Raw genomic sequence first — 18,269 nt, forward strand, 5'->3', positions numbered from 1 at the left:
ATTATTATAATTAATCAATTGTATTTATTGAGCATCTTGTGCAGAGCACTGTACTAAGCAGTTGGAAGAGCACAGTAAAACGGAGTTGATAGGCATCATCCCTGCCTTCAACAAGCCTACAGTCTAGGGGGACACAGATTATAAAATAATTTATTATATATAATTTATAGATAAATGCTATGGGGCAGAGGGAGGGATGAACACCAAATGCTCAAGGGCACAGATCCAAGAGCACAGGTAGATGATACAGAAGAGAGAGGGAGCCACGGACAAGAGGGAAGTTCTCTTAGAGGAGATGTGCTTTTAATAAGGCTCTGGAGATGGGGAGAGTGGTGCCATGGTACATATGGACGGGGAATTCGTTCCAGGCCAGAGGGAGGGCATGGGAAAAGGATCAGGGGTGAAAATTGACACAGACCAAAGAGTGCAGGCTAGGCTGTAGCCGATGAGTGAGGTAAGATAGGAGGTGGCAAGCTGATTGAATGCTTTAAAGCCGATGGTAAGGAGTTTCCATTTGGTGTGGGGGTGGATAGGTAACCATCAGAGGTTTTTGAGGAGTGGGGCACTATGGACTGAGTGGTTTTGTAGAAAATGATCAGGGCGGCAGAGTGAAGTATAGACTGGAGCGGGGAGAGATAGGAGGCATGGAGGCCAGCAAGGGGGCAGATGCAGTAGAAATCTGGGATGGAATTAGTGCTTGGAACAGCATAGTAGCTGCTTGGATTAAGAGGAAAGGGCGGATTTTAGTGATGTGGTGAAGGTAGAACCAACAGGACTTGGCGACAGATTGAATATGTGGGTTGAATGAGAGGGATGAGTCACAAACGCTAAGGGTACAGGCTTGTGAGCGAGGGAGGAGGGTGGCAATGTCTACAGTGATGGAAAGACAGGTGAAGAACAGGGAAGGAAGGATAAGCAGTTCTGTTTTGGACATGTTTAGTCTGAGGTGTTGGCAGAACATCCGAATACAAATGTCCTTATTGCAGGAGGAAATACGAGACTGCAGAGGAGAGATATCTGGGTTGGAGATGTGGATTTGGGAATCATCTGTACAGATTGCAGGAGGAAATACAAGACTGCAGAGGAGAGATATCCGGGTTGGAGATGTGGATTTGGGAATCATCTGTACAGAGGTGGTTCACTGAAGCCATGGGAGTGAATGAGTTCTCCATTGGAATGGGTTTAGATAGAGAATAGAACTGAGCCTTGGGGGTTGGAGGCAGAGGAGGAGCCAGCAAAAGAGACTGAGAAGGAGCTGTCAGAGAGATAAGAGAACCAAGAGAGGACAGTATCAGTGAATTCAAGGTTGGATAAAGTTTTAAGGAGTAAGGGGTGGTCTACAGTGTCAAAAGTGGCTGAAAGTTATAGGCAGATTAGGACGGAGTAGAGGCTTTCAGATTTGGTGAAAAGAAGATCATTCATTACCTTAGCGAAGGCTGTTTCTGTGGAGTGAAACCAGATTGGAAGGGTTCAAGGAGAGAATTGGAGGAAAGGAAGTGGAAAGAACAGGTGTAAAATCTCTCTCAAGGAGTTTGGAGAGGAAAAGTCTGGACAACTCCCTTCATAGCGTCCAGGGGGGATTTTTTTTTTTAAGTCTAGGGGATAAGTTTGAAAGCAGTGGGGAAAAAAAACATTGGAAAATGAATGGTTGAAAATGCCAGTCGAAGATGCGGGGAAGGACCTAATCCCAGCCCCACCACTTTTCTGCTGCGTGAAGTTAAGTCACTTAACTTCTCTGGACCTCAGTTACCTCAACTGTAAAATGGAGATGAAGACTATTAAGTCCCATGTGGGACAGAGACAATTTCCAACTGATCTGTTTGTGTCCACCCTAGTACTTAGCACTTAAAGAAGCAGCGTGGCTTAGTGGAAAGAGCCCGGGCTTGGGAGTCAGAGGTCGTGGGTTCTAATCCAGGTTCCGCCACTTGTCAGCTGTGTGACTTTGGGCAAGTCACTGCTTAACTTCTCTGTGCCTCAGTTGCCTCATCTGTAAAATGGGGATGCAGATAGGGAGCCCTAAATGGGACAACATGATGACCATGCATCTACCCCACTGCTTAGAACAGTGCTTGGCACATAGTAAGTGCTTAATAAATACCATCGTTATTATTATTATTACAGTGCCAGCACATAGTAAGTGCTTAACAAATACCACAGTTATTATTAAGGTACGAAGGAATGGGGTTAGAAGTGCAGGCATAGATTTTGAGACTGTAAACTCTTTGAAGGCAGATATCACATCTAACAACCCTACTGCGTTTATAATATGGCCCTCTGCAAACAGTAAGCACTCAATAAGTGATCTGTACATCCCAAGCGCTTAGTACAGTGCTCTACACATGGTAAGTGCTCAATATATATGATTAAATGAATGAGTGAATAAGTACCACCAAAACCCACTGTTCTTTCTCATTTGCATTTTGGGATCTCTCTGAGCTCTCCTTTGCTAATTTAAATTTATCCCTCAATAGTCCCCGACATATTTCATTACTTTCCATACTTCTCTTTGGCCATGTTTCATTCATCCATTCATTCAATCATATTTATTAAGTGCTTACTGTGTGTGGAGCACTGTACTCTGCTCTTGGGAGAGTACAAATATGACAACAAACAGACACATTCCCTACCCACAAAGAGCTTACGGTCTGCAGGGGGGAGACAGACATTAATATAAATAAGTAAATTACAGATATGCACATAAGCACTGTGGGGCTGAGTGGGGGGGGGGAAGAACAAAGGGAGTGGGAGAAGAGGAAAGGGAGGGCTTAGTTAGGGAAGCCTCCTGGAGGAGATTAATAATAATTATTGTGGTATTCAGTAAGTCCTCAGTAAATACAATTGAATGAATGAATGAATGAAACATGGCCAAAGAGTAATATGGAAAGTAATGAACAATGCTGGGGACTATTCGGGGATAAATTTAGATTATCAAAAGATAAACATAATCAAGGATTTTGTAGCTGACAGACCAGAGGACAGGGAGTCAGAAGACTGAGGTTCACATCCTGGCTCTGCTCTGTGAACTTGGGAAAGCCATTTAACTTCTCTGTTTTAAAGTCTGTCTCCTCTGTCAGATTATACGCATCTTGAGGGCAGAGGGCCTGTCTACTTACTATACTGTACTCTCTCCAAGCGCTTAGTATATTGTTCTGCACACAGTCAGTAAATATCGTACATAATACAAACTCTGTGCTTCAGTTTCCTCATCTGAAAAATGGAGAAATAATACCTGTTCTCCCTCCCTCTTAGACCAGGAGCCCTTGTAGTTCTGGGACTGTATCTGACCTGATTACCCTGCATTTACCTCAGCACTTAGCACAGTGCTTGGCACATGGCCCGTTTTTCCTCTCCTCTTCCCCATCCCCCACCGCCCTACCTCCTTCCCCTCCCAACAGCACCAGGATATATGTTTGTACAGATTTATCACTCTGTTTGTTTTACTTGTACATATTTACTATTCTATGTATTTTGTTAATGATGTGCATTTAGCTTTAATTCTATTTGTTCTGACGACCTGACACCTGTCCACATGTTTTGTTTTGTTGTCTGTCTTCCCTTCTAGACTGTGAGCCCGTTGTTGGGTAGGGACCGTCTCTATATGTTGCCGACTTGTACTTCCCAAGGGTGGGGGGGCAGTAAGCACTTAATAAATACGATTGAATGAATGAATGAAACATGGCCAAAGAGAAGTATGGAAAGTAATGAAATATGTCGGGGACTATTGAGGGATAAATTTAAATTAGCAAAGGAGATCTCAGAGAAATCCCAAAATGCAAATCAATCAATCAATCAATCGTATTTATTGAGCACTTACTGTGTGCAGAGCACTGTACTAAGCGCTTGGGAAGTACAAGTTGGCAGCATATAGAGACGGTCCCTACCCAACAATGGGCTCACAGTCTAGAAGGGGGAGACAGACAACAAAACAAAACATATTAACAAAATAAAATAAATAGAATAGATATGTACAAGTAAAATAAAAAAATAGAGTAATAAATACATACAAACATATATACATATATACAGGTGCTGCGGAGAACGGAAGGAGGTAAGGTGGGGGGGATGGAGGGGGGAGGGGGGAGAGGAAGGAGGGGGCTCAGTCTGGGAAGGCCTCCTGGAGGAGGTGAGCTCTCAGTAGGGCCTTGAAGGGAGGAAGGAACAGTGGTTTTTGGTGGTACTTATTCACTCATTCATTTAATCGTATTTATTGAGCGCTTACTGTGTGTGGAGCACTGTACTAAGTGCTCAATAAATACGACTGAATGAATGAATGAATAGTAAGTGCTTAATAAATACCACAATTATTACGATTTTCCCTGATTTCTTTGTGCATCATAAATGACATTATCAATACCTCTTGTGAGCCAGCTGACACTACATGGACAGAAAGACGCCCAACCCACGGAAAGATGTTATTTCTAATGGATGATTGGGCTTTGTACCCGCTCCCTGATCGGTGGTCGAGTCCACTTGTTTAAACCAAGGCTACCTGGGAGTTGTGAATATTCCGCCTTCTCCTGCCTGTGCCTGGCCAGGCTTTGGAAGCATTCGAGTGGAGGGACAAGGCTGATGGCCGGGTTCTCAGGTGAGGCAAGTGGTCTACCCTGCTAAGAATCTTAATAATCAATCAGGGATATTTAATGATAATAATAATGATGGCATTTATTAAGCGCTTCCTACGTGCAAAGCACAGTTCTAAGCGCTGGGGAAGTTACAAGGTGATCAGGTTGTCCCACCGGGGGCTCACAGTCTTCATCCCCATTTGACAGATGAGGTCACTGAGGCCCAGAGAAGTGAAGTGACCTGCCCAAAGTCACACAGCAGACTGTTGGCAGAGCCGACATTGGAACCCATGACCTCTGACTCCAAAGCCCCAGCTCTTTCCATTGAGCCACGCTGCTTCCCTACTGAGTGCTTTCCGTGTGCAGAGCACGGTATCAAGTTATCAGTGTCCAAATAATGCAGTTCTTGCTGGTGCCATTTTGGGACTTATTGTTTGTGTTTTCCATGTCCTTAAAATGATGTTGGAAAAGCTTGGGAGACTTTGGGCCCCCAGGAACTGAGACTGGGGCAGGGGAAGAGGGAAGAAGTCCTTAGCTTTGTCTCTCTAGTTTACCCCCCACCCTATCCCTCCCAATGAAAGGGCCAGCCAGGACCACTCCCGGCCTCCTAGCCGCAGTTGTCTCCTACGCAACCTCCCTCCACTGCTTTCCACATGGATCCTCCTAGCCCTGTGTGCCTGTTTCCCCCTCCCCACCCTGTGAATGTGGGTCTGTACGCAGCTTCTTAGCCTCATGTGTGTCTGTTTTGCCCTCTGCACTCTGTGTGAGTGAGTGTGTGTGTGTGTGTTCCTAGCTCCTTGTGCCTGTGTTCCCCTTTCCACCCTGCGGTGTGCATGTACGCATCCTCCTAGCCCTGTGTGTCTTTTCTCCCCTCTGCCCTCTGTGTTTGTTTGTATCCTCCAAGCCTGTGTTTGTGTTTGTGAATCCCTCTAGCTCTGTCTCTGCTTCCCCTTCCCCACCCATGGGTGTGTGTCTGTACATATCCTCCTGGCCCTGTGTGAGTCCGTTTTCCCCTCTGCACTCATTAAATGTGTTTGCATCCTCCGTGTGTATTTGTTTGCCCCTCCCCACTGTGTGTGTTTGTACTTGTGTTTGTGTATCTCCCTAGCCCTTCCTCTGTCTGTTGTCCCCTCCCCACCCTGTGGTTATATGTTTGTAACCTTCTAGCCCTGTGTGCGTATGTATTTATTGGGTCTGTAACCTTCTAATAATAATAATAATAGCATTTATTAAGCGCTTACTAAGCGCTGGGGAAGTTACAGGCGATCAGGTTGTCCCACATGGGGTTCTCAGTCTTCACCCCCATTGTACAGATGAAGGAACTGAGGCACAGAGAATAATAATGATAATGATGGCATTTATTAAGCACTTACTATGTGCAAAGCACTGTTCTAAGCATTGGGGAGGTTACAAGGCGATCAGGTTGTCCCAAGGGGGCTCACAGTTTTAATCCCCTTTTACAGATGAGGGAACTAAGGCACAGAGAAGTTAAGTGACTGGCCCAAAGTCACACAGCTGACAATTGGCAGAGCTGGGATTCGAACCCATGACCCAGATCTGACTCCAAAGCCCAGGCTCTTTCCACTGAGCCACACTGCTTCTCTGCTTCTTCTAGCCCTGTGTGCATATGTATTTGTGTATCCCCCCAACCCTATGCATGGCTGGGTTTTTTTTCTGGTAATTTGTTAAGTGCTTATTATGTTACAGGCACAGTACGATGTGGGACAACCTGATTACCTTGGATCGACCCCAGTGCTTAGAACAGTGCTTGGCACACAGTAAGCACTTAACAAATACCAACATTATTATTATTATTACGTAAGTTCTGGGGTAGATAAAAGCTAGTCAGGTTTGGAAGAGTCTGTGTCCCACAGAGGGCTCACAGTCTTAATCACCATTTCACAGATGAGGGAATCGAGAAACAGAGAAGTGAAATGACTTGCCCAGGGTCAATTGACGAGTGGCAGAGCCAGGGTTAAAATGCAGGTCCTCTGACCCTCAGGCCTGTGCCCTTTCCTCTAGGCCACAGTGTTTTCCCTTTGCCACTGTGTGTGTGTTTGCGTCTCCTCCTAACCCAGGGAGTATTTGTATTTCTCCTACTCGCTGTACGTCTGTGTCGGTCTGACCCTGTTCCCTGTCTGTGTGAGTCTCTTTAGCCGCTTCCCCAGCCCCAAGTGTCTTTATATTCCCAACTGTTTCTCTTGCTCCTCTCCTCTCCCTGGGAGTGCCATCCAGAGTTCGCCCCAGGCTTGAAATGTTTTCAAGCTAACACTTAATAATAATAATAATAATCAATCGTATTTATTGAGCGCTTACTGTGTGCAGAGCCCTGTTCTAAGCGCTGGGGAGGTTACAAGGTGATCAGGTTGTCCCACAGGGGGGCTCACAGTCTTCATCCCCATTTTACAGATGAGGTAACTGAGGCACAGAGAAGTGAAGTGACTTGCCCAGAGTCACACAGCTGACAATTGGCAGAACCGGGATATGAACCCATGAACTCTGTCTCCAAAGCCTGGGCTCTTTCCACTGAGCCACGGGGAAGGTGCCCACATTTTGAGTAGCAGTGTGTGAATTAGCATTTAGTTGTTAAAGAAAGTTCAAATATTAAAATTTTCTGGATTGAGCCTGGCTAAATTAGATTTTAAGATAATTCTAAATTCTGAAGAACCGTTTTCACACTACCGTTTCGGCCACAGCTTATAATGCTCTTGCGATCTAATTTAAAATTTAGATTACAAACATTATTTCAAAACAACTCAGAGAAATCCCAGTTAAATTATAGGACAGGTCTACCCATCATTACCTGGACTGTGGGTTTAGGAATCCATGCCAAAGAAATGAAGATTTTTTCCTTCAGGCTAAAGCCAGAAAAACTCACCATCTGGAATGTTATAAAAATGCGTATCACCACTGCTAGACTCAAGGTGGTTACACAAACACCTGTATCAAACACAAAAGGCACATAACCATATTAAAAGGCAAAAGAGTTCAGCAGAATTGACTCTTACCCATGACCGATCAAGACCGATTAACCTTACACATTTAAAAGTTAAAACTAGGAATAAGGGACACATGAAATCCTATTCACTCATTCATTCATTCAGTCGTATTTATTGAGTGCTTACTGTGTGCAGAGCACTGAACTAAGCGCTTGGGAAGTACAACTTGGCAACATATATGGTCCCTACCCAACAATGGGCTCACAGTCTAGAAGCAGCGACTGTGGACTAGAGAAGCAGCGTGGTTCAGTGGAGAGAGCCCGGGGTTGGGAGCCAGAGGTCATGGGTTCTAATCCCGGCTCTGCCACTCGTCAGCTGTGTGACTTTGGGCAAGTCACTTCACTTCTCTGGGCCTCAGTTACCTCATCTGGCAAATGGGGATTAAGACTGTGAGCCCCATGTGGGACAACCTGATCACCTTGTAACCTTCCCAGCGCATAGAACAGGGCTTTGCAGATAGTAAGTGCCTAACAAATGCCATCATTATTATTAGAAGAGGGAGACAGACAACGGAACAAAACAAGTAGACAGCTGTCCATACCATCAGAGTAAATAGAGTTATAGGTATATACACATCATTAATAAAATAAATATATTAAATATGTACAAATAGAGTAATAAATACATACAAATATATACAAGTGCTGTGGGGAGGGAAAGGGGGTAGGGCAGAGGGAGGGAGGGGGGTGATGGGGAGAGGAAGAGGAGGAGGAGGAGGAGAGGATTGTGTGATGAAACAAATGGGTGTGTCAAAATCAGAGCTACTGTCCCTGAGGCCCAGATTTTTCTTTCTATTCCTCTCTCCCCACATCAGCCACGAAAGGAGAAGAGCTGGATTTACACTGTTACCAAAATACCTACATATGTTCTTTGACTTACAAGTGATGTTTTCAAATCTTCCCTTGTCTCTAAGCTCCTTGAAGGCAGGGATCATGTCTACCAATTGTATTGCACTATATTCTCCTAAGCATTTAGTATAGTGTTCTGCACACAGAGAGAGCTCAATAAATGCCATTGATTGAATGATCGATCGTCTCTCTTTTTTCCTTCCTTTTTCCTTTTTTTTTTGAAGTTCTGCCTCATTCTCCAGCTCCCTCTTTGCCCTTAAGCGTATCTCTCTCAAACCCCCCACCCCCAAGCTGTCTCCCCTCTTTTCTCCTCCCTTTCTCTGGGTCTATAGGACCCCACTCCACGGGGGGCGTTGGGGTGATGGGGTGATACCATGGTTGGACTCCTAGACTTGTCCGTCCTAAGTCCCTGACAAGGCTGGAGATATTCCCGGTAATAATATATAATAATAATGATGGCATTCATTAAGCGCCTACTATGTGCAAAGCACTGTTCTAAGCGCTGGGGAGGTTACAAGGTGATCAGGTTGTCCCACGGGGGGCTCACAGTCTTAATCCCCATTTTACAGATGAGGTAGCTGGGGTACGGAGAAGTTAAGTGACTTGCCCATAAAAGACCCACAGTGGAGGCCTTCTGACCTCTAAGGGCTCTGAGGCCTGATTCGCTTTCAAAGAGGAATGTGGGACTACTTGAGTCTAAATTCAAATCACGGGAGGGGAAAAGAGGACCCTCTTAAGGGGATCCCCTTAAGCCCCCCACTAGGGTTGGACATGGGTTTATTTTTCTCCAACATCTTTCTGTACATATCACCCGTTTCTCAAAATCCTCCAACGGTTACCAGTTTCTCTCCGCAACAAGCAGGAACTCGTCACCACGATTTTTAAAGGCTTTCGTCAGCGCTCTCCCTTCTACTTAATAGCCCTTCTGCTACTCTCTCATTCCCAGCTCACTCTCTTCACTTCCAAAGCCAGCCTTCTCACTGTGTCTCATTCTCAACGCTCCTGCCTCTGACCTTCTTCCTGCCTGGAATTTTCTCCCTCTTCACATCCACCAACTTGTATTTCCCAAGCGCTTAGCACAGTGCTCTGCACACAGTAAGTGCTCAGTAAATACGATTGAATGAATGCATGAAGTAAGCACTCGGTAAATACCACTGATTGATTGAATGACTGATTAGTTGAGAAGTTCCTTTCCTGTAGACCAGCACTTTGGTGTCTTTTGGATTGAAATCAGGGTTAGTTACTCAACAGATAGGCAACCTACTTAAAAGATCATTTATGTTTTTATATATAAAGACACGTTTCACTTGTAAAAAAAAATCTGCTAAATATAATCAATGTCTTCTAAGCACAGAATGGGTCTTCTTCTGATCAGGTCTATTTCTGATGGAGAAATAGCGAGGTTGAGTGGAAAGAGCATGGGCCTGGCAATCAGAGGACTTGGGGTTCTATTGCCAGCTCTGTCACCTGATGGATTCCTTGGGCACATCGCTTAACTTTTCTGTGCCTCTGTTACCTCATCTGTAAAATGGGGATTAAACAATAATAATAATAATAATGGTATTTGCTAAGTGCTGGGGTAGATACTAGGTAATCAGGTTGTCCCGCATGGGGCTCACAGTCTTAATCCCCATTTTACAGATGATGTAACAGGCACAGGGAAGTGAAGTGACTTGCCCAAAGTCACACAGCTGACAAGCGGCAGAGCCGGGATTAGAACCTAAGACCTCTGACTCCCAAGCCTGTGCTCTTTCCACTAAGCAGTGCTGCTTCTCAGTACTCTCCCAAGTGCTTAGTACAGCACTCTGCACAGAGCAAGCACTCAATAAATATGACTGAATGAATGAATGCTAGGCCGCACGACACACGGACCGATGGTTGTTTAAAAAACAAACAGGTAAATTCTAGGATTTTCATTGATTTTCCTACTCCCTCCGAGTTAGACAGGAGATGTGTCTAACCTGATTAACTTGTCTCTACCACAGTGCTTAGTACAGTGCTTGGCATATAGTAAGCGCTAAACAAATACGATTATTGTTTATGAGGGGAAGGTAATAAATTGATCAGAATAAATATCTGTATATAATTCTATCCGATTTTATCGTTGAAAAAGCCCCTTAAATTCTTTAGAGGAAAGACACACTATAAATCTCAAAAGCAAATAAATAATGTTTCATAGAGACTTCATCCAGGCCAGCATAAGATTAATACTCTTAGTTGCTCAGAAGATTCATACCAATTATTCTGGTGTGAGAGCGGCAATGGATATCTCGGCTCCAACTAAACCAAAAAGAAGAGGCTGAAAAACCTTCCAGGTATCTGCGACTATTTTTTGCACCCTCACCTGAAGAAAGGAAGAACAGTTTCAAGACTGTATTAAAGAATTTAATCACACAGCTTCACATTCTTTATAAGCCCCCCCCCCCGCCCCCATCAGAGAAAATTGTTCTTGGCAAATGGAGGGCCTTATGAGCACAGTTGTCTTCTCTTTTTCTAACCACCATGGCTTCTCCCCGCTCCTCCCTCCATGTCACTTAACCTCATCTTTTTATCCCGTGTTCTTCCCGACGAGACATTCCTCTCTTGGCTGGCACAAAGGAAAATTGTTGGCCTGGGTCTTCCCTTCTCAGCAGCCTGGTGACACTGACACTTTTTTTTTGGTTGCTGTTGTTGTCAGGTGACTGAGCGCTCATAGATATCCATAACTTATTTTAATGTCTGTCTCCCCCTCTATAATAAATAATAATAATGGCATTTGTTAAGCATTTACTATATGCAAAGCACTGTTCTAAGCGCTGGGGAGATTACAAGGTGATCAGGTTGTCCCACGTGGGGCTCACAGTCTTCATCCCCATTTTACAGATGAGGGAACTGAGGCACAGAGAAGTGAAGTGACTTGCCCGAAGTCACACAGCTGACAAATGGGGGAGCTGGGACTGCATGCTCTCTGTGGACAGGAAACGTGTCCACCAACTCTGTTTTATTGTATTCTCCCAAATGCTTAATTCAGTGCTCTGTGCACAGGAAATGCTCCATAAAGACCACTGACTGATTGATTGAAACCCCTTAAGGAGGGGCAGGTCAAACTTGTGTGTCCCACACTGTTTAGAATGACTGTATGTGGCCCATTCAAGAAATGGCCTGACAGAATGAAGCAGAACCAGAGACACTCCAGACCGTTGAGAATTTGGGGTGAAAATGGTCAGATAAATACAGATCATTTGGTAGAGTCTTATACTAGATTGTAAGCTCTCTGAGGGTTGGGATGGTCCACCAACGTATTGTATTCTCCCAAGGGCACAGTACAGAGAAGCAGCGTGGCTCAGTGACTCAGTGGAAAGAGCCCGGGCTTTGGAGTCAGAGGTCATGGATTCAAATCTTGGCTCCGCCACTTGTCAGCTGTGTGACTTTGGGCAAGTCACTTCACATCTCTGGGCCTCAGTTCCCTCATCTGTAAAATGGGGATTAAGACTGTGATTTCCCCCGTGGGACAACCTCATCACCCTGTAACCTCCCCAGTGCTTAGAACAGTGCTTTGCACATAGTAAGCACTTAATAAATGCTATCATTAAATGCTATAATTTGTACAGTGCTCTGCACACAGTACTAGTCATTTGGTGCTCAATCATTTGGAAATAGCTACCAAGAGGCATTGTGAGACAGCCTATGCAAAAGCAGCATGGTTCTGTGGAAAGAGCCCAGGCTTTGGAGTCAGAGGTTCAAATCCCGGCTCCACCAATTGTCAGCTGTGTGACTTTGGGCAAGTCACTTCACTTCATTGTGCCTCAGTTACTTCATCTGGAAAATGGGGATTAAGGCTGTGAGCCCCCCGTGGCACAACCTGATCACCTTGTAACCTCCCCAGCACTTAGAACAGTGCTTTGCACATAGTAAATGCTTAACAAATGCCATTATTATTATTATTATTATAGAGGGGGAGACAGACATTAAAATAAATTACGGATATCTATGAGCTATCTTACGGATATCTATCAACTCCCTTCTCAGGCCCCCGGTTCCTCCCCCTCCTCCTTCCCTCACCCCCAACGATCTGGCCTCCTACTTCATTAACAAAATTAAATCCATCAGGTCCGACCTCCCCAAAGTCTCTTCCCCCCCTTTCTCCAACCCCCCGGCTCTCAACACTCTCTGCTACTCTCCCATCCTTCCCAGCGGTATCCTCAGAGGAACTCTCCTCCCTCCTCTCAAGTGCTACTCCGGCCACCTGTGCTTCTGACCCCATTCCCTCTCATCTTATGAAATCTCTCGCTCCATCCCTTCTCCCCTCCTTAACTTCCATCTTCAACCGCTCACTCTCCACTGGTTCCTTCCCCTCTGCCTTCAAACATGCCCATGTCTCTCCCATCCTAAAAAAACCCTCTCTTGACCCCACCTCACCTTCTAGTTATCGTCCCATATCCCTCCTACCATTCCTTTCCAAACTCCTTGAACGAGTTGTCTACACGTGCTGCCTAGAATTCCTCAACAACAACTCTCTCCTCGACCCCGTCCAGTCTGGCTTCCGTCCCCTTCATTCCACGGAAACTGCGCTCTCAAAGGTCACCAATGACCTCCTGCTTGCCAAATCCAACGGCTCATACTCTGTCCTAATCCTCCTCGACCTCTCAGCTGCCTTTGACACTGTGGACCACCCCCTTCTCCTCCACACGTTATCTGACCTTGGCTTCACAGACTCCGTCCTCTCCTGGTTCTCCTCTTATCTCTCCAGTCGTTCTTTCTCAGTCTCTTTTGCAGGCTCCTCCTCCCCCTCCCATCCTCTTACGGTGGGGGTTCCCCAAGGTTCAGTGCTTGGTCCCCTTCTGTTCTCAATCTACACTCACTCCCTTGGTGACCTCATTCGCTCCCACGGCTTCAACTATCATCTCTACGCTGATGACACCCAGATCTACATCTCTGCCCCTGCTCTCTCCCCCTCCCTCCAGGCTCGCATCTCCTCCTGCCTTCAGGACATCTCCATCTGGATGTCCGCCCGCCACCTAAAGCTCAACATGTCGAAGACTGAGCTCCTTGTCTTCCCTCCCAAACCTTGTCCTCTCCCTGACTTTCCCATCTCTGTTGACGGCACTACCATCCTTCCCGTCTCACAAGCCCGCAACCTTGGTGTCATCCTCGACTCTGCTCTCTCATTCACCCCTCACATCCAAGCCGTCACCAAAACCTGCCGGTCTCAGCTCCGCAACATTGCCAAGATCCGCCCTTTCCTCTCCATCCAAACTGCTACCCTGCTCATTCAAGCTCTCATCCTATCCCGTCTGGACTACTGCACTAGCCTTCTCTCTGATCTCCCATCCTCGTGTCTCTCTCCACTTCAATCCATACTTCATGCTGCTGCCCGGATTATCTTTGTCCAGAAACGCTCTGGACATATTACTCCCCTCCTCAAAAACCTCCAATGGCTACCGATCAATCTGCGCATCAGGCAGAAACTCCTCACCCTGGGCTTCAAGGCTGGCCATCACCTCGCCCCCTCCTACCTCACCTCCCTTCTCTCCTTCTACTGCCCAGCCCGCACCCTCCGCTCCTCCACCACTAATCTCCTCACTGTACCTCACTCTCGCCTGTCCCGCCATCGACCCCCGGCCCACGTCATCCCCCGGGCCTGGAATGCCCTCCCTCTGCCCATCCGCCAAGCTAGCTCTCTTCCTCCCTTCAAGGCCCTGCTGAGAGCTCACCTCCTCCAGGAGGCCTTCCCAGACTGAGCCCCTTCTTTCCTCTCCCCCTCGTCCCCCTCTCCATCCCCCCGTCTTACCTCCTTCCCTTCCCCACAGCACCTGTATATATGTATATATGTTTGTACATATTTATTACTCTATTTATTTATTTATTTATTTATTTTACTTGTACATTTCTATCCTACTTATTTTATTTTGTTGGTATGTTTGGTTCTGTTCTCTGTCTCCCCCTTTTAGACTGTGAGCCCACTGTTGGGTAGGGACTGTCTCTATGTGATGCCAATTTGTACTTCCCAAGAGCTTAGTACAGTGCTCTGCACATAGTAAGCGCTCAATAAATACGATTGATTGATTGATTGATTGATTGAGCGCTTAATAAATGCCATCGTCATCAACATCATTATTATTATTCATTCATTCATTCAATTGTATTTATTGAGCGCTTACTGTGTGCACAGCACTGTACTAAGCACTTGGGAAGTCCAAGTTGGCAACGTATAGAGATGGTCCCTACCCAACAGCGGGCTCACAGTCTAGAAGGGGGAGAAACACAACAAAACAAAACATATTAACAAAATAAAATAAATAGAATATTCTTGTTTACCCACTCTTCTCTCACTAACTCCCATTCTGCACCCTTTCATTCATTCTTGCAATCATATTTATTGAGCGCTTACTGTGTGCAGAGCACTGTACTAAGCACTCGGGAAGTATGAGTCGGCAACATATAGAGATGGTCCCTACCCAATAACAGGCTCCCAGTCAGGCCAACATAGTCTCTGTACCTTGTCATCATCTCTCCTGTCACTAACTGCTTGTTCACACCCTCTATCCTGCCTGGAAATAATAATAATAATTATGATGCCATTTATTAAGCACTTACTATGTGCAAAGCACTGTTCTAAGTGCTGGAAATCCCTGCCGTTCACATCTGACTCTCTTAATCTTCAGAGTTCTTCTGAAATCACATCACCTCCAGAAGGCCTTCCCTGACTAATCTCTCCTCTCCCCATTTTTTAATCTCCTCAACTGCTCCTCCAGGACTTCCAGGCGATTAACCTCCTAAGTCCTCATAGTCCCCACAGTATCTCTGTACAAACCCTTATACTCTATTACTCCTTCCTATCCGTAGTCGGTTTTAGGGTCTGGCTCCTCAACTAGATTACTTACTGTGGGGGTTCCCCAAGGTTCAGTTCTTGGTCCCCTTCTGTTCTCTATCTACACTCACTCCCTTGGTGACCTCATTCGCCCTCACACCTTTAACTATCATCTCTACGCTGATGACACCCAGATCTACATCTCTGCCCCTGCTCTCTCCCCCTCTCTCCAGGCTCGCATCTCCTCCTGCCTTCAGGACATCTCCATCTGGATGTCTGCCCGCCACCTAAAACTCAACATGTCCAAGACTGAACTCCTTGTCTTCCCTCCCAAACGCTGCCCTCTCCTTGACTTTCCCATCACTGTTGACGGCACTACCATCCTTCCCGTCTCACAGGACCGCAAACTTGGTGTCATCCTCGACTCCGCTCTCTCATTCATCCCTCACATACAAGCCGTCACCAAAACCTGCCGGTCACAGCTCCGCAACATTGCCAAGATCCGCCCTTTCCTCTCCATCCAAACCGCTACCCTTCTCATTCAAGCTCTCATCCTATCCCGTCTGGACCACTGTATCAGCCTCCTCTCCGATCTCCATTCCTCGTGTCTCTCCCCACTTCAATCCATACTTCACGCCGCTGCCCGGATTGTCTTTGTCCAGAAACGCTCTGGGCATGTTACTCCCCTCCTCAAAAATCTCCAGTGGCTACCGGTCAACCTGCGCATCAGGCAGAAACTCCTCATTCTGGGCTTCAAGGCTGTCCATCACCTCGCCCCCTCCTACCTCACCTCCCTTCTCTCCTTCGACAGCCCAGTCAGCACCCTCCGCTCCTCCACCGCTAATCTCCTCACCGGGCCTCGTTTTCACCTGTCCCGCCACTGACATCTACATCTCTGCCCCTGCTCTCTCCCCCTCCCTCCAGGCTCACATCTCCCCCTGCCTTCAGGATATCTCCATCTGGATGTCCGCCCACCACCTAAAGCTCAACATGTCGAAGACTGAGCTCCTTGTCTTCCCTCCCAAACCTTGTTCTCTCCCTGACTTTCCCATCTCTGTTGATGGCACTACCATCCTTCCCGTCTCACAAGCCCGCAACCTTGGTATCATCCTCGACTCCGCTCTCTCATTCACCCCTCACATCCAAGCCGTCACCAAAGCCTGCCGGTCTCAGCTCCGCAACATTGCCAAGATCCGCCCTTTCCTCTCCATCCAAACCGCTACCCTGCTCATTCAAGCTCTCATCCTATCCCGTCTGGACTACTGCACCAGCCTTCTCTCGGATCTCCCATCCTTGTGTCTCTCTCCACTTCAATCCATACTTCATGCTGCTGCCCAGATTATCTTTGTCCAGAAACGCTCTGGGCATATTACTCCCCTCCTCAAAAACCTCCAATGGCTACCAATCAATCTGCGCATCAGGCAGAAACTCCTCAACCTGGGCTTCAAGGCTGTCCATCACCTCGCCCCCTCCTACCTCACCTCCCTTCTCTCCTTCTACTGCCCAGCCCGCACCCTCCGCTCCTCCACCGCTAATCTCCTCACTGTACCTCGTTCTCGCCTGTCCCGCCATCGACCCCAGGCCCACGTCCTCCCCCGGGCCTGGAATGCCCTCCCTCTTCCCCTCCACCAAGCTAGCTCTCTTCCTCCCTTCAAAGCCCTGCTGAGAGCTCACCTGCTCCAGGAGGCCTTCCCAGACTGAGCCCCTTCCTTCCTCTCCCCCTCGTCCCCCTCTCCATCCCCCCATCTTACCTCCTTCCCTTCCCCACAGCACCTGTATATATGTATATATGGTTGTACATATTTATTACTCTATTTATTTATTTATTTTACTTGTACATTTCTATCCTATTTATTTTATTTTGTTGGTATGTTTGGTTTTGTTCTCTGTCTCCCCCTTTTAGACTGTGAGCCCACTGTTGGGTAGGAACTGTCTCTATGTGTTGCCAATTTGTACTTCCCAAGCGCTTAGTACAGTGCTCTGCACATAGTAAGTGCTCAATAAATACGATTGATTGATTGATTGATTGATTGGCCCCCGGCCCACGTCATCCTTCTGGCCTGGAATGCCCTCCCTCTGCCCATCCACCAAGCTAGCTCTCTTCCTCCCTTCAAGGACCTACCAGGAGGCCTTCCCAGACTGAGCCCCCTCCTTCCTTTCCCCCTCATCCCCCTCTCCATCCCCCCCGTCTTACCTCCTTCCCTTCCCCACAGCACCTGTATATATGTATATATGTTTGTACATATTTATTACTCTATTTATTTATTTATTTATTTTACTTGTACATATCTATTCTATTTATTTTATTTTGTTAATGTTTGGCTTTGTTCTCTGTCTCCCCTTTCTAGGCTGTGAGCCCACTGTTGGGTAGGGACCATCTCTATATGTTGCCAACTTGTACTTCCCAAGCGCTTAGTACAGTGCTCTGCACACAATAAGTTCTCAATAAATACGATTGATTGATTGATTGATTGATTGTAAAGGCCTTGAGGACTATTTTATTATACTTTTCCAAGCTCTACAAACAGTAGATACTCAATATTTTTGATTGATGGACTGAAACCTAGAATCTGGGGAGTAGAATGCCCTTAAAGCAGGAGGATTCCTCCTCCTCTTTCTTAAACTATTAAAGTTTAGCTCCCCCTCCATTAAAATCGTAAGCTCACAGGGTATTGCTATTTTTCTATCCTGCCTGATTGATGCAGTTGGGCATATGAAATCTTACTCCCTCCTATGTAGGCTGTAAGTTCCACATGGAAAGGAACTGTGTCCAACTGGATTATCTTGTATCTACCCCAACATTTAAGACAGTGTTTGGCACCTCGTAAGTGCTTAACAAGTACCATCATTATTATTATGATTATTATTATGATTCACCTTTTCCTTGGCCCAGTTCAAACCGGCAATGAAAGTCAGGACCAATGTGCACAATCCTCCAGAGCCATGCAAACCAATACGATCGCTGCTGAGGACGACAAACACACACAAGCCCAAAATGAGGTACGCTCGCTTCCATTCCAGTTTCTCCTACAGAGACACAGACATTTGAAGATAAATTTACATTAACAGT

General features: G+C 46.3%; 1 protein-coding gene across 1 annotated transcript in view; it reads right to left on the reverse strand.

The window, feature by feature from the left end:
* LOC119947677 (sodium/hydrogen exchanger 9B2-like) overlaps positions 1 to 18,269 on the reverse strand; it is a 55,046-nt gene that overhangs the window by 3,437 nt on the left and 33,340 nt on the right. Inside the window, 3 exon segments of the mRNA XM_038769280.1 lie at positions 7,366 to 7,504; positions 10,644 to 10,753; positions 18,077 to 18,226. Coding sequence (XP_038625208.1) covers positions 7,366 to 7,504; positions 10,644 to 10,753; positions 18,077 to 18,226 — 399 coding nt within the window.

This window comes from Tachyglossus aculeatus, chromosome X5, assembly GCF_015852505.1.
Source record: "Tachyglossus aculeatus isolate mTacAcu1 chromosome X5, mTacAcu1.pri, whole genome shotgun sequence".
NCBI classification, from domain to species: Eukaryota; Metazoa; Chordata; class Mammalia; order Monotremata; family Tachyglossidae; genus Tachyglossus; species Tachyglossus aculeatus.